This window comes from Hippocampus bargibanti, linkage group LG02 (genome assembly GCF_051943395.1).
Source record: "Hippocampus bargibanti isolate YZ-2025 linkage group LG02, ASM5194339v1, whole genome shotgun sequence".
In the NCBI taxonomy this organism is placed as follows: domain Eukaryota; kingdom Metazoa; phylum Chordata; class Actinopteri; order Syngnathiformes; family Syngnathidae; genus Hippocampus; species Hippocampus bargibanti.
In genome coordinates this window covers 16,737,412-16,752,737 of record NC_142735.1, presented here as the reverse complement: position 1 = coordinate 16,752,737, position 15,326 = coordinate 16,737,412, and the positions used below count along the sequence as shown (strand labels likewise).

The 15,326-nt window shown below is 40.0% G+C and overlaps 3 protein-coding genes across 3 annotated transcripts; 1 reads left to right on the top strand and 2 right to left on the bottom strand.

Annotated features, from left to right (window-relative positions):
- The first annotated feature begins 377 nt into the window (after positions 1-377).
- Positions 378-4,124, top strand: nkx2-5 (NK2 homeobox 5). The gene is made up of 2 exons (XM_089017501.1): positions 378-828; positions 1,795-4,124. The coding sequence occupies exons 1-2, from the start codon at positions 492-494 to the stop codon at positions 2,406-2,408; spliced, it is 951 nt and encodes a 316-aa protein (XP_088873627.1). The 5' UTR covers positions 378-491; the 3' UTR covers positions 2,409-4,124.
- Positions 4,125-4,333: 209 nt separating this feature from the next.
- LOC148901722 (vesicle transport protein SEC20-like) lies at positions 4,334-11,215 on the bottom strand. The gene is made up of 6 exons (XM_088989674.1): positions 9,993-11,215; positions 8,785-8,877; positions 8,625-8,716; positions 7,977-8,081; positions 5,943-6,061; positions 4,334-5,380 (listed from the first exon to the last, which is right to left on the bottom strand). Exons 1-6 carry the CDS (start codon positions 10,071-10,073, stop codon positions 5,184-5,186), a joined length of 687 nt encoding a protein of 228 aa, XP_088845800.1. The 5' UTR covers positions 10,074-11,215; the 3' UTR covers positions 4,334-5,183.
- Positions 11,216-11,665: 450 nt separating this feature from the next.
- atp6v0e1 (ATPase H+ transporting V0 subunit e1) lies at positions 11,666-15,326 on the bottom strand. Its single transcript, XM_088989675.1, has 4 exons — positions 15,137-15,326; positions 12,885-12,932; positions 12,036-12,137; positions 11,666-11,924 (listed from the first exon to the last, which is right to left on the bottom strand). The coding sequence occupies exons 1-3, from the start codon at positions 15,238-15,240 to the stop codon at positions 12,044-12,046; spliced, it is 246 nt and encodes an 81-aa protein (XP_088845801.1). The 5' UTR covers positions 15,241-15,326; the 3' UTR covers positions 11,666-11,924; positions 12,036-12,043.

Genomic DNA, 15,326 nt, shown 5'->3' with positions numbered 1-15,326 from the left:
TCCTTGTTGTGATCGCTGTTTTCTTTTGTATAGGCAGACTATTTATTTCAACCCTTATTTGGAATGGCATCAACCTGTGCATGTAGGCCTATACCTCATAAATGATTTGTAGAGTGGTGCCGTTTATTGTAAAGCGTTTCGATTCGTTTGCTGTGGATGACAACACAGGGCCCAACATGTGTCAGAGCTCAATTGTGTCAGTTGGAATTACACCACAGGGACCACGCTGAAAAGGTTCCCCATGGCCCCCCTCTTGCCCACTCCCACACTCTTCGTGCGTCATTACGCACGAAAACGAGCGAGCGAGCGAGAGAGAGAGACCAAGAAAAAAAGGTGTCCGTCTTTGTCGTTTAAAATGACAGAGGGTTTCACCGAGGACCTGTGCGAGGTATACCAAAGCAATACTTTAATCGGATAAACATTGCCGGGACGATTAAGGATTCTTGTCGTCTTCTCGTTGGTTGCTCATGACAGTTTAATAGCTGCTGGCGATGTTTCCGAGCCCCAGCACGTCCACTCCATTCTCTGTCAAGGATATATTAAACCTGGAGCACAGCCATGAACTCATGTCTTCTTTGGAGCTTTCTTCCCGCATGGATTGCTACAGCACGCCCATCACCACCTCCACCACAACCTCCTCATGCTGCTTGTTGGGCCGTCTCAAGCACGAGCCTCTTCGGGACATGTCCACGGGGGTCCCGCTGTTTGACGAGAATATCCACCATCAAGATCCCAAATTCACTGCGGCCGTTTACGGAAAACCACTCGCGCAGATGGACGAAGTGAAGGGAGGAGCGCCAGGCCTCTTCGGTGACAAACAAGCAAAAAGTGAGTTTCTGATTATGAAAAAAAGATATGGTGCACAAATAAAACAAAGCGCATCTTAATATAAACATATGATGCTTTTTTAAGTTTATTGTATACTATAGGAAGGTAATAATACAAAAGAATGGGTGACTTTTCACAAAAAGGCCAATTCATTACTATAAAGTCAAGATAAGGCCATAATAAGTAAAATACATACATTGGCAATCCTCTTCATATGTTTAGTGGGATCCTTAGACATTAAAATAACCGGAAACCACTGAAATGGTTCCGCAAATTTGCTACAAAATGCAGTTCTGTGAGGATAAAAAAAGGAAATCTGTCCAAAATTAGCATTTGATGGCAACAAATATTTTAAATGATAAAAATACCTCCAGTGTTACTAGACGGGGGTTTTTAAACGCCAATGACAAAAGCACAGAAAGGAGCTTTAAATTGTGGATTTTTCTGCTTTTGGACTAATGTTAAAACTTATAATGCATGGTCTCTTTTTTTCCACATCTAGATCATAATGCTAAGAGTAACAATTATTATTATTATTATTATTATTATTATTATTATTATTATTATTATTATTATTATTATTATTATTATTATTATTATTTAGGGGTTTTGGTAGTGAACATGAACACATTTCATTCCATACATTTTTAGGAAAAGCCAAAAATCGCAGACAAATTATATTTAAAAACGAGTTTCTACTTTTGTCGTACTTTTTTTGCCTATGTTTTCCCATTTAGTTGATGATTTTTTCATCTATCCAGGCAATGGGTGGTAATATCACAAAAGTTCATGTATACGCTTCGTACATTTTATGTCTTATCGAGCAATCGATCCAACCATCCCATCCTTTCTATACTGCTTATTTTGTCTTTATCGTTCTCTTTATTCGTTTATTTTTTTATTATTACGTATTATTATCATGACTATCGACGAACGGCTTCTTTGTGTGTGATCCTTTCTAATCAGAGGAGTTGAGTCCTCATGCCGAAGCCGCAGCAGTCACGAAACCCGACGACCCGAACAAACAGAAGGGCCGTAGACGCCGTAAGCCTCGGATCCTCTTCTCCCAGGCGCAGGTGTACGAGCTGGAGCGCCGTTTCAAGCAACAGAGGTACCTGTCGGCACCGGAGAGAGACCACCTCGCGGGGGTCCTCAAGCTCACCCCGACGCAGGTGAAAATATGGTTCCAGAACCGAAGGTACAAGTGCAAGCGGCAGAGGCAGGATCAGAGTCTGGAAATGGTTTCCCTCCCGCCGCCCCCCAGGAGGGTGTCGGTTCCGGTTTTGGTGCGGGACGGCAAACCTTGCGTCGGGGCCGAGACGACTCCGTGCAACCCGCCCTACTGCGTGGCTCACGTCAACCACTTCGCTTATAACAATTATCCGCAGTTTAGCGGCTATACTAACAGCGCCTGTGGCGCAAACTATGCGTGCAGTTACCCGGCAGCCGCCATGCAAACTGCATCGTCCACGAGCGGGAATTACGTGAACTTCGGCGTGCACGGGGAGTTCAACAACGTGCAACCCACCTTCCCCACGTCCAACAGTGGAACCTCGCTACACGGTATTAGGACTTGGTAATTGGCTGAACCTACCGAAGGCATGCAGTATAGGATAATTATTATTAGTCGTTGGTCAAAACGTTTTCTTTCATTTGTATGGATATTTAACGACACCTGTTTCTGACACGAGATATTGTGATGGATTGTTGTGGCATGAGAGCAAACCTTAATGATGAATTAATCAAATTAAATACAAAACACACAAACAGTTTACTTGTCGATTTGACACGTTTTGATCGTGCTGCGTGTAAATATTCAAGGGAAAAAATAAGTGAACCTAAAGAGTTTGATGTTTCTCTTTATTTGTAAGTAGTAGGTTTGTTGTCCGATCTCCCAGGCAAGTGACACGCAGAGCTTGATCGTGGCGTGGAGTCGAGCAAGTCGTGCTGTGAAGTCACTTGAATGCGTATAGTTAGAGCAACAAAAAGCTATATATGCTCGTCTAATGAAGTAAAATGGGACAACTAAAATTATAGAAACGCCTTGCAGTTGGTTTTTGTCGGAATTTTGCCCCAATGCTATCTGTGATGGGCGTAATATCCAATTTAAGGTGTTGTATGTTTTTTTTTTTCTGCTCAGTGGATTATAAAATTCCTCTAAAAATATCACATGTATGTCAAGATAAAATAATCCATCCAGAGGTCTAAGAAGGAAGTGTCCGTGCTCACTCAGCCTTTATACACATGGCTTGTGTCGAGTTAAAATGTTCAAGTGGCTATTATGAGGCTTCATTCAATGTGCTTGAATTAGGTTAAAAGGTTGCTAGAAGTTTACATATTTTACAGCCTGCTGTCAGCCACGTGTACACTCACTCAACGTGTTGAATGGCTGCAGCCGGGGCAGGAGTGCATGGCTTTACACGACATGCCCCGCAGTGTACTTTCATAAAAAACAGACTTTTACTTTCTTATTCCCAAAACTAAAACAACAAAAATGGATAGCTCTACTCAGTCGAGCCGGCAATTGAGCACCTCTGCTCAATACGTCGATCGCGATCGACCAGTCGATCTTCAAGGTACAGTTTTATATTGGTCTGTCGCATGACAAGGTGATGTGACTTTGTCATGAACTGACGCTATACAAATAAAGTCGAGTAGTTTGGTATAAAAAAAACTAGACGTCAACCCATCTACTTCCCTATCCCTTCAGTTGATTGATACACCGGACAACCAATCAGATGACATCTCATTATTATAACATTGTGCGTGCTCAAACAACACCGCTGAACGTTGCAAAGTTAACAAGCTATACGGTAGTTGTTAGTTTCATCCTAAATTTTCGCTCGTTTTTTTCCTCTTAATATAGTAATTTAGGGTATAAAAATGTGGGGGAGCTGGACCAAGTAAGAAGGAAAAAAATCGCCTCACTTTCAGATGGAATGGGCGTATGACTTTTTTCCACGATAACATTTTTAAAGGATGCATTTGTCTCGTCTGCCAGTTATCACAGTGAACAAAGGTAATGGCAAACATGTACAGTACATTTTTATGTTGCGTTGTGCAACATATATGGTTATACATCAATATATTTCTCAATAAGTATAATGGGCAGATAATTTTGTTTTAGTCATCTCAAAAGTAGCTCCAATGCTGAAATATTGTGAGTACCCTTGCTCTGGTAAATATATAACTAAACATTGTACCTAAGGGCACAAGATTTGGATATTAGGGATAAGATTTAAATGAGCATGATATAAAAATGTAACAGCTTTTATACAACACGCCATTATAGAGTTGTGGTGGAATAAAAGTTACAACCCCATTGAAATGTCTTTTTTTAATAAAAAAAAAGCTCAATTAAAAAATAGTCATGTAATTATTGTAAAAAAAAGCCTGCTGATTTCAGAAATGCCAATAGGTTGCCCTTTTCTATATTGGTTGAGTGTTTCTTTCTCACTCTCAGTTCTATCTTGTAAGAAAAACAGTTCAGACAATCAGATGCGCTGTCACAGTGAACTTTTATTGGAACATGTTGGAAAACAAGAGGGAACTCACTGCTTCCACTTTACGCCAGCGAATGTCACTAAGTCGTCTCTTTGTGTGTCTTCCCACATTGAAGAATTCCATGATACATCATGACCATCCATATATAGAGTGACTATCCCTCAAATAAATCTGAGTATATCGCAAATGACGGCAATGTGAGACTATTGCGACGAGGTCACGCAGCTCCTCTGGACACGGTCTCCTACGAGGTGTCGAAAAGGCAACGTCAGATAACAAATCCCCACACACCAAAAATATCTTCCACCATACCCTCGAGCCACATTGGAGAGGGGAAAAACGGTCAGGACAGAGTTTGCTTTTCCGGGTCTTATCTGAAGAAAGACAGGGATGTGTGCTGCTCTGTCTCGGCCATTCACGTACGCTCACAGACACAAAGATATGTGTGCTTTTTCAACTTACAGGAGGAACAGGTGCAATGTGAGCCATGCAGTGCAATGCGAGGAAGATTGCGGATGAAATTTCCTAGTAGTTGCATGATGACATCATGATTCAAAATGGGAGTTACTTTTTGAATGAATCATTTCCCCCCCCCCAAAAAAAATCACATTTGGGTTGATTCTTGTTTTAATTTCCCATACAGTACTTCATGAATCTTTAGTTAGCTTTCAAGTAAAGTTGAACCAGCAGTGGTTCATGTTGGCAGGACTTGATAAAACAGATTGCACATAAAGCTTTTTTTCTTTTTCTTTGAGAGCTGATGAGCATTTTGTTCAACATACTGTACTACATGGGAATTGTTTGTGCTCGCTTGGGGAGCAGTACTGGAATACCTTCATGGCGTGTACACCTCAAAAGAAAGGAAAGAGTCTTTTCTTGAGTATGTAAAGCACTGTGGCAAGAAAGAGGGCCAGTGCGAGGAAGATGAGCAGTTTATCAGTCAGTTCCCTGCGGTTGTACTTGGTGATGAGTTTCCTCCCCAGTTGAATGGTCCCAGTCATGGTTTTAAATTCATCGTTGGTCTCTTGAATAGTCCTGGATGAAGTTGCTGAGAACGTCAGAGCCAAATATTTGAATACAACATAAACCTAGCTCAATGTCCAGGAATTCAATACTTAACTCATTCACTGCCAGACGTGCAAAAATGTGTCCACTTCAGTGCCAGGGTTTTTGTCATTCTCACTCGAATTCCGGGACTCACAGAATATTGAGTTTTAGGACTACATAACCATTCAATACAGCGTTAGAGACCTCAGACTCTCTTCTTTCATCAGGAAAAAAAGAGTTGATTCCTAAATTATATTGGTCTGGAATTATATGAGCTTGAAATGAGGGTGTCTGTCCAAAATACAATGCAATACATACATATTGGTTTATATAGCGTTTTAACAACAGCTGAAACGGGAACAAAGCGTTAATATGGAAAAGGGGAAATGCTGCCCCCATGTGGAAAAGAAAGAAATTGCCAGAGGCCATAGCCAGCGCTTTATCGTCTTTTGGGAATGCCACTCTATGTCATATTTTCAATTCCCAAATAAATTTGTGAATGGCAGTGAATGAGTTAATACACACCATTAAGCAGAAAAAAATACAAAGAAACTCAATCCAACCTAGTGTCGTGATCGTCTCCTCGCTCTGATTAACCTGTTGGGCCATCATTCGACTGATGCTCATCAGATTTTTTGTAATGTCAGTGGATGTATGGGCCAGACCTTCTTTGGTGGTCTTTCTGAATAATACAACATGAAAAAGAAAGTACGATTTGAACTTACACCAACCAATGCAGTAAACATCATAATGAGCGTAAATGCAGGATTTGTTTGAAAAACACTTTGCATCAATAAGTGCAAAACAAAGAAATAAAACAGAACCCTTACAAACCCAGGGCCCTCCAGTATTTGGATAAACAAACGAAAAACGGAGTATAGACGGCACCATGTTATTGCAAAGAGATTCGCTCTCACAGAAAGAAACCATGATACAACTGTAAACATTTTGCTTTTTATCCGACAGTGAACAAAAAAAAACAGTGAAAAAAAAAATGTTATGCCTTCTTCACATTAATTTACACGAAACCTAGATCACATGGCCTTAAAGGACAACTGATACCTCGGGACAAGTTGCATCCATAATTTGTAAAATGACTTCAAATGACTTCTACTGAGCGCATTTTACAAAGATTCCACCGCATATTTTATGTTTTAAAACTCGTGCTGAATATTTGTGAAGTCGTTTTTGAGATGATGACGATGCCGGAGTGACGTCGCTAAAGGAACACACAGGGACACAGTGCATTTTGTGTACTTTTTCTCATCTGAAGACTCCGTGGTGATCGCGAAATTAGAAAGATAACTACATAAATAATGCGATGGTGAATCGTTGTGTGGCAGCCAATTGCGGTAACACGCATAAAGGTGTAAGTTTACACAAATTCCCAGCGGAGCATCGAAAATTCCCAAAACACGCAGGAGGATATTTTTAGTCAAATGCAAACACCAATAAAATGACTTAAAGTGTCTAAAAACTACTTCAAATTGAACCCGGAAGTGGGCAGTTTCAGAAGGTCCCGCCCCCTTGTTCATGGTGTCACGCCAAGACGTCTTGCCTAGATCGAGAATCAAAACAATGGCTTCAGATTCGGAGAAGATGCTTTCTTGTTACTCATCCAGTTATGAATATGATTCAAATAGTTCTGAAGAGGAAAGCATACATGTTTGCAATCGATTAAAGAATTTATTCCGTGTCATTTTGAGGCATCTGGACAGAAATGTAGCACCCAAAAAATGCAGAAGATGGCAACAAAGCTTCGTGGAAATGGGCTGATTTGTCTCATGGAATTTTTTGTCAGCGAATATCAAATAGTTGTCTTGGTGTAACACACAACGATTCACCATCGCATTACAGTAAAGTCTCGTTATATCGATATTCAAGGGAGTCCGAAAAAATATCGATATAACCGGGACTATCGATATATCCGACCCTGTTTGCATGTAATTTTCCCCGTGCGTGCATAGAAATAGTATCGATATAACCGGGACTATCGATATATCCGATATCGATATAACGAGACTTTACTGTATTTAGTTTTCCTTCTAATCGCGCCATCAACACGGATCAACACGAAGTTTTCAGACCAAACAAAGTACCGCAAAATGCATTGTGTGTCCTTTCAGGGGCGTTCCTTCCGTGACGTGACGTCAGGAATCGTCACCAACTCAAAAACAAGACTTCTTGAATATTCGGCGTGAGTCTTAAAACGTAAAATATAGCTATATGCGGTGGAATCTTTGTAAAATACGCTCAGTAGAAGTCATTTGAAGCAATTTTACAAATTATGGACACAACTTGTCCGGAGACGTCGGTTGTCCTTTAAGCCTTTTCTCTTGTGATAGTGTGCCAAATGTATTTATACACCAATATGACAGACTAGACTGTTTAAATAATACTGTAAACACTGCCTGCGAAGTATAAAAAGACCTATTAGAAGTCCATTAATTGCTGTAACACAAATTTGGTGTTGTCAAGCAACAAACTGGAACTTAACACGGTCAAATGGATTGTGGTGCCGCTGTACGAGATTCAACGTGCTCCAGCTGAAACCCGACTCCGATGCATTGGCTAAAAGTGACACAGAGGCCCCTCACCTCTGTCTTGCTCCGCTATCAGCTCCATTAAGCAGCGCCTGCTTCTCCATATTGTCGATTGACAATTTGCTGGCCAGGTTGGACTTCCTCCAGGACGTCTGATTACTGCTCAAAAGAAAAGGATTTTTTTAAGTCGTTTCAGAACATGGCCATTGTCAGGTTTGCACTTCCATTGTTTGATTTTCTGTTGTGAATGCGACCAAGCGTGTACTCTTTGCTAAAAATAAATTAAAAACAACAACAATAACAATAATAATAATAACAGGGGCAAGCTGGTGGACTAGTGGTTAGTCGTAAAATATATTTTTTTAATTTTCTGTTCTGATTGCGACCAGGCGTGTACTTTTTTGACCGAATTAGCCTTCCAATTCTGTGAATGTCCTATGAAATGTATTTAAAATGATGTTATATGTCAAGAACATCCCACAAGCAGAGGCCCCCTAAATTTTTAACACACCAAATTTGGCCCCCTTTGCAAAAGGGTTGGACACCCGTGACATTGACTAACAGACATGAACACCGGCATGCACGCTTGGATAATTTAGTGGCTTCATTTAACTTCCCGTTCATGTTTTTGCAATGTGGCAAAATTGTGTAGTAATCGAATAATAGACTGGCATAGATATTTCACTTCAACAAAAAAGTTACCTTAGCATCTGTTTCCTGTGCCCTTCTACTTGACTGATCAAGGCCTGTTTGTCAGACTCTTTGTCCTGCTCCATTGCCATCTGCTCTAAATCCTGCCACAAAACAATGAAACATCATGACATGGAACAAGGAAACAGTATGTGCTTTGTGAAATTCTCACTTGGATGCGCAAGCGTAGATTGTGAAAACTCTTCTTCACGTCGGTGTTGAGTTCTGTCAACTTACTTTGAGGACCTCTACACTCGTTAATATCCTGGTAGAACATGACAAATGGCATTTTGTTAGAAGTAAAATAATACACTGTCATGCTATAATAGAACACGAGAAAAAGATTCATAATGAAATAACAGTAAGAGATTGATCAATGCCAGACAACCATCGTTCCATTTTCTTACCTGCACAGTTAACTAGCAGGTCCGTGTGGAGAACTTTGGAGGGGCAAAAAACTTAAACGGACCATATTTTCGTATTGTTATTATCATATTTATTATTATTATTATTGTTTAAGCAATTCAAATGTATATGTGCAAAAATTTTGAAAATTTGCCAATTCAGTAGGAATTTGTCGCTGTTCAACAGTTTGGGAAACAAGCAAGAGCACCTTTATGGAAATGGCGACGTAGATGAAAAGGTTGGCGCTACAGACAATTTTGTAGGGTGATTGATTTTTATTTTTATTTTAGGGTGGGAATAATCTTAAGAAAGGCACATCATAGACCGTTGATGCAAAGCAGAGGGGCGTGCACTTTTTGACCCAGATATTTGTTGAACAAAACTGAACCCACTAATTAATATTATGTCAGCTCATTCATTCAACAGCCAAAATTACTCATTTATGAAAGAATATGAACTTGTTATAATGCAGGCTGGACGATCAAGATGTTGGCACTTTTTCGGACCAGACTCAAGCAATATCAGGCAAAACTCAATATAGCAGCAAACCTTTTGGTTTGAAATGGTAGGAGAACGGACGAGGTCACAACCCGGTTGATGGGCTTTTTCACAAGAATGAACAACTCACTTCACATTTCCTTACTAGTCAATATGTCAAACTAATCACCATGTTAGAGTTTGAATCTGCTTACATGGCGTGTGAATTGAACTTTAGAGCAGTTCGGAACACGAAACAGCGTGTCAAAAAGAACCGAATTGTTTTAATGACAGTAATAGTGTGGGACGTAAACTATAATGGGGGTTGCAAATGCCGGATTTGTATGCCCAATGACCCCCACCCACGTTATAACTCCATCGTCATCATACAGTCGCAAAATATTACTTCATAAAAACAATTACTCTGAAATGAAAATATCTCACACCAATCTTATTGTGACACGACTACGATTAATAACACCAACTCAAATTTCGCACCTGAATGACAGCCTTGACTTCCAGGTCATATTTTAATATTTCTTGCTCGCATATTCGGACGTGGACATCTAGAGATGCCATGTTGATATGTCACGTGACTGAGTACGGCAAGCAAGAAGGACAATGTAAAACGTTGTCCTCCTGTCGTTCGCGAACCAGCTCTTATAACCGCCTCTACCAAGGAAACGATAGGAGCCGGCTATCAAAAGGGAGCCGCTTTTTGTCTCCCACTCCTTGGGTTGAAACCGCACGGTCAAAATCCTTGGTAAAAGGCGGGGAAGGGTTGAACACACGCACACGCGCGCTCACACACTCGAGGGCTCGCTGTGTTTATGAATACAATTAAAGGACAACCGACACCATTTTTTTGGTTCCTGACATCAGAAAAACGTTTTATAGCATCGAAAATACCCAAAACACGCAGGCTGATATTTTTAGTCAAATGCAAAACACCAATAAAAATGACTTAAAGTGCCCCAAAACAGCCACAAAATGAGTTTGGAACTGGGTAGATTAAGAAAGTCCCGCCCCTTGTTCGTGACGTCACTATTGGTCACACACGGCCTTGCTGCAGAATCAAAACAATGGATTCAGATAGTTCAGATCCGGAGAAGATGCTTTCTTGTTACTCATCCAGTTATGAATATGATTCAAATAGTTCTGAAGAGGAAAGCATAAATGTTTGCAATCAATAAAAGAAGTTCTTCCGTATCAATTTGAGCTGTCTGGACTCCAATGAAGCGGCCAGTAAATGCACAAGATGCCGCACAAGCTGTTGGAAATGGGCTGATTTGTCCGCTGGGAATTTGTGTAAGCTTACACCTTTATGCGTGTTACCGTAATTGGCTGCGACACACGATTCACCATCGCGTTATGTAATTTTTCTTCTAATTTCACGATCAACACGGTGTTTTCAGATGAAAAAAAAGTACCCAAAATGCATTGCGTGTCGCTTTCTCGGTCACGGGCCTTCCCTCCGTGACGTCACATGGGGAATCGTCATGAACTCGAAAACAAGACTTCCTGAATATTCAGCGAGTCTTAAAAAGTAAAATATAGCTATATGCGGTGGAATCTTTCTAAAATGCGCTCAGTCGAAGTCATTTTACAAATTATGGACGCAACTTGTCCGGAGGTGTCGGTTGTCCTTTAAGGAGGCCATGAAACGTGCCTTTTTGTTAATACAATCTCTCATTCATATACTTTTTTTTGTAAATATTTAAAAGCCTATAAATATACACACATATTCACATGTTGTAAATTTTTGTTGGCCTTGTTTTGAGATGGCTCTTTGTTTTTATACTTTTTACTTTTTTTATACATTTTTTTGTAGACTTTAGAAGACTATAAATAAAGCAATACATATGTAAGAACATACAGTATATTGTGTATTTTTTACATTAGTAATTTGTTTTGTATATAATTTTGCAATATTTTTATGGTGAATTAATTTAAGCAACAAAATAAACTGAGGATCCGTTTGGGAGCCGAAAGAGGTTTTTAGTGAGCTGAGCCAAAAGAACTGTCTCTCTAAAAATAGCTGGAATTCCCATCACTACATTGCATGTTACCTTCACTTTCTGCATCAAGAGAATATCCAGTCCACTCTCTATCTAGACAAAACAATCATGGTAATGGAATATTTATAAATGACAGAAAATGATGTACAAATCTTAACATTCATGGCAGGTTTATTCATGTTATCACCAGCTTTAGATAATAACATACAGAAACCAAACATTATTAAGGCTTAGTTTTAAATTAAAGCATACTCAATGGATATTAATTTTTAGAAAGGTCCTATGGAGACTATACGAGGCACAGGTTTGAGCATCACTGTCTGAAATCAAACAGATGAGAGTCGAAGGCATTTCAGAACCGTGGACGACAGCATGAAGTGATGAGAAAGTGGTCCCTGACGTTGCAGCAATGCTGTGTTGAGAAGAATCCAGAGCAAAAAAAGCACATCATTTTAAGAACTAAGCAATATAACTACGACCACATACCCAATATGTTGGCCATGACATTCCAAAAGTGTTATACCTGAGAATTTAAGACCAGTGGTAGTTTAGGTACCAGATGGCATCCGTGGACAGAGATGGCCCAAACAGTGGGTTCAGCTGTGCCAGAATGGCTATCAACCAGCTGAGGAAAAGAACACACATGAAGACTAGTGCTCAGCAACTGTAGACTTTCACAAATCAATTGCTGGCCTGTGTATAGCTCTCCTATCCTGTGTGTAGTTCTCCTATGTCCACGTGATTATGTAACAAGAGCATGAATCACACTGATGGTAAATAATATAGCAACACAAACCTTTATTATATTACGGCAGCACCGTTTACATTGTCCTGAGTCTCCATGTTTGAATCTGACAGTTTCCATATTCTTCCCCTTTATTTATGAGGTTTTCTACTTGGTCTGCAGCTTCCATTCCCACTCCAAAATCATGCAAGTTCAATTGAATAGTAAACTATACTGTCAACTGTCCACATCATCGTGGGCGGTTGTTCATCGACATGTGTTTGAGTGACCAGTACGGGTAGTACCCAATGTCAGTTTTGATTGGAAATGAATAGATGGATGTCTTATTTTTCTCATTAAAAAAAAAAAAAAAAAAAAACAGCTGTAAGTTTTATATTTTATTCAGCTCTGCCTTTTTACAACCCCATTGTGTGCATGTAACATACAATTCCACAACAAACATTAGATATCTACCCTTATATGGACACTTTTTTCCAAGACTGGGGTAAGTGGTTTGTAGTGAAACATATCTGTGCAATTGTTAAAGACACAAGGTAATGTATATTATTCGACAAAGTAAAACATTATTAGTAACTACGAATTGCGTTATCAGTGTTTAAATTACAAAACATGCCAAATAATACTTACAACAAGTAGCAGCAAACAGATGTTAACACCAGCATTGTGATTATAACTCTGTGGGGAAAAGAAAATATGTAAAGAAAACCTAACACACAGCTCAAGTTATTAATATAATAGACATCTTATGGGAAGTTACACCGGCTTTCCAGAGAGGGGTTATTTTTATTCTTCCAATAAGAGGGAACAACCTAAATAAACTGTTAGTATGGCCTATACACAGTACAAACTTAATCTCGAGTCTCCAGTTACTAACAACACCGACCCTTACTAAAACCCGGAGACCAGCGGTCACCAAACTACGGCCTACGGGACATATCTGCCCCATCAGCACATTTGGCCTGGCCCCCTGAACCATACCAAAGACGCTATCAGATTTTTTTCCGATTTGGCCTCCAGAAAAAAAAATCCTTTTACAAGTCAAATGTTCGCTTTCGATCATTATCTGTTCCTATTTTAATCAATGTAATCAATGTATGTTATTTATAATTGTGATTGAACAATATAAACACGCCTGCTCACAATAGAACGCTAGAGGAGTCAGTCACAATGCGACACGACAAAAGAAAGTGACATATGAGGAAGTGGAGGGGAGTCATTCAGGTGCGCGCAGTTTGGCCCCGAACCCATTTTGCAAGGCCAAATACGAGCAGATAAACTCTCAAAGCTAAAAAATGGACTACTATCTCAGCAGAATACATTTGTACGCCAAGCTCAGCTGAACAAGGCATCCGTTCGGGCCAGCTTTCGGGTTGCCAAACTGATAGCAAGCAGCGGTAAGCCTTTCATGGACGGAGAGTTTGTTAAGAAATGTATGGATGCTGTTGTGGAGGAGGTGTGTCCCGAGAAGAAAGATGGATTTAATGCCGCGAGTCTGTCGGCGAGTACAATCACCACATGTAGTGAAGAAATCGGGAGTAATGTATATGCCCAGCTGCAGCAGAAGACGAAAGAATGTGACTTTTTTTCATTAGTACTGGATGAGAGCACGGACGTGCAAGACAAAGCGCAACTGCTCATTTTTATTCGTGGAGTTAGCGCAAACTTTGAGATATGCGAGGAGCTGGCAGCCCTCCAAAGTCTCAAAGGGACTACAACGGGAGATTATATTTTTGACCAAGTGTATCAAACCACGGAGAAGTTGAACCTGAGTTACAGAACTGTGATGTTCTGAAAGACGCATTCAAACAGTCTCATTGTCTTCTATGCCGCCCTCCCAAATGACACATATCCAAACATCAAAAAACACCCAATGAAAATGTCCACAGTTTTGGCAGCACGTATATCTGCGAGAAAACCTTTTCTCGCATGAAACTGCTGAAATCAACGATAAGATCAAGATTGACAAATGAACATTTGCATCAGTGCTTGAGACTGGCTGTAATTAGAATGGAACCTGATATTCAACTTCTCACCAGCCAGATGCAGGCCCACAGTTCACACTGATGAACATACATGGGTAAGCTCACTTTTCTGACTTGAATGAGTCATTCTGAGCATGAACAAATATAATCATAATATAATCTACTGTCATAAAATCCATCTTTACAGCCATACTGGTAGTGAAATGTATTGTGCTGTGTAGGTGCTGTATCACTTAGTTCACTTTCTTAACCTGCTTCCTTTGTGGTTTTCACAGGGAAGTTGATGAGAGAGAGCTGCAAACAGCGGTGTCTACAAGAACTTTAAGAAACTGCTCATATGTGTCAAAGATATTCTGACCTGACAACTGAGCTGAACTTTTTTATCTGTTAAGATTGTGCATGGCACAACAGAAAGTTAATATTCCATGGCTTTTTTTCTATGAAGAACCCAGAGTTATTTAGTTATTATTTATTTCATAAATAGTGTTATTTATCTCCTGTTTTTTTCTGTGAAGAACTTAAGAGAGGGTTATTTAGTTATTATTTATTTCATTAATAGTGTTATTATTTGTTCACTGACTTTTTTTCTGTAGAGAACTTGGAAAGGGTTATTGGTTATGTGTGGCTTTCTGGAAAACAAAAAAAATAATAATCTCGTCACACTTTTTCTGTGACAAACTGACACCGGCTCCACCATCAGAGAAGGGAAAAGTGATGTGGCCCTCACAGGAAAAAGTTTGGGGACCCCTGTTGTAGACGCTTAACCACCACGACATAACATACACAGTAAAAGAGCAAGTACTGCACGTTTTCAATTGTGATACTACACACGCAATGCTAAACGTTAAGTCAAATTGAAGTTAGCAAGCGCTAGTGTGGCGACGCGAACACACTCACCCTCTGTTCGGTCCTTTGGGGATAAACCAGGGTACCACTCCACCCACGATGCCCCAAAATAAGGTCATCGCGGACATGGCGATAACAAAAGTTAATTCTGCCATGGCAGCAGTAAGTTTACAAGGGAGGCTATCACAAGAAACAAAGTTCTGAAAACTTGAAACCAGTCAGTGAGTCACGTGACCATATC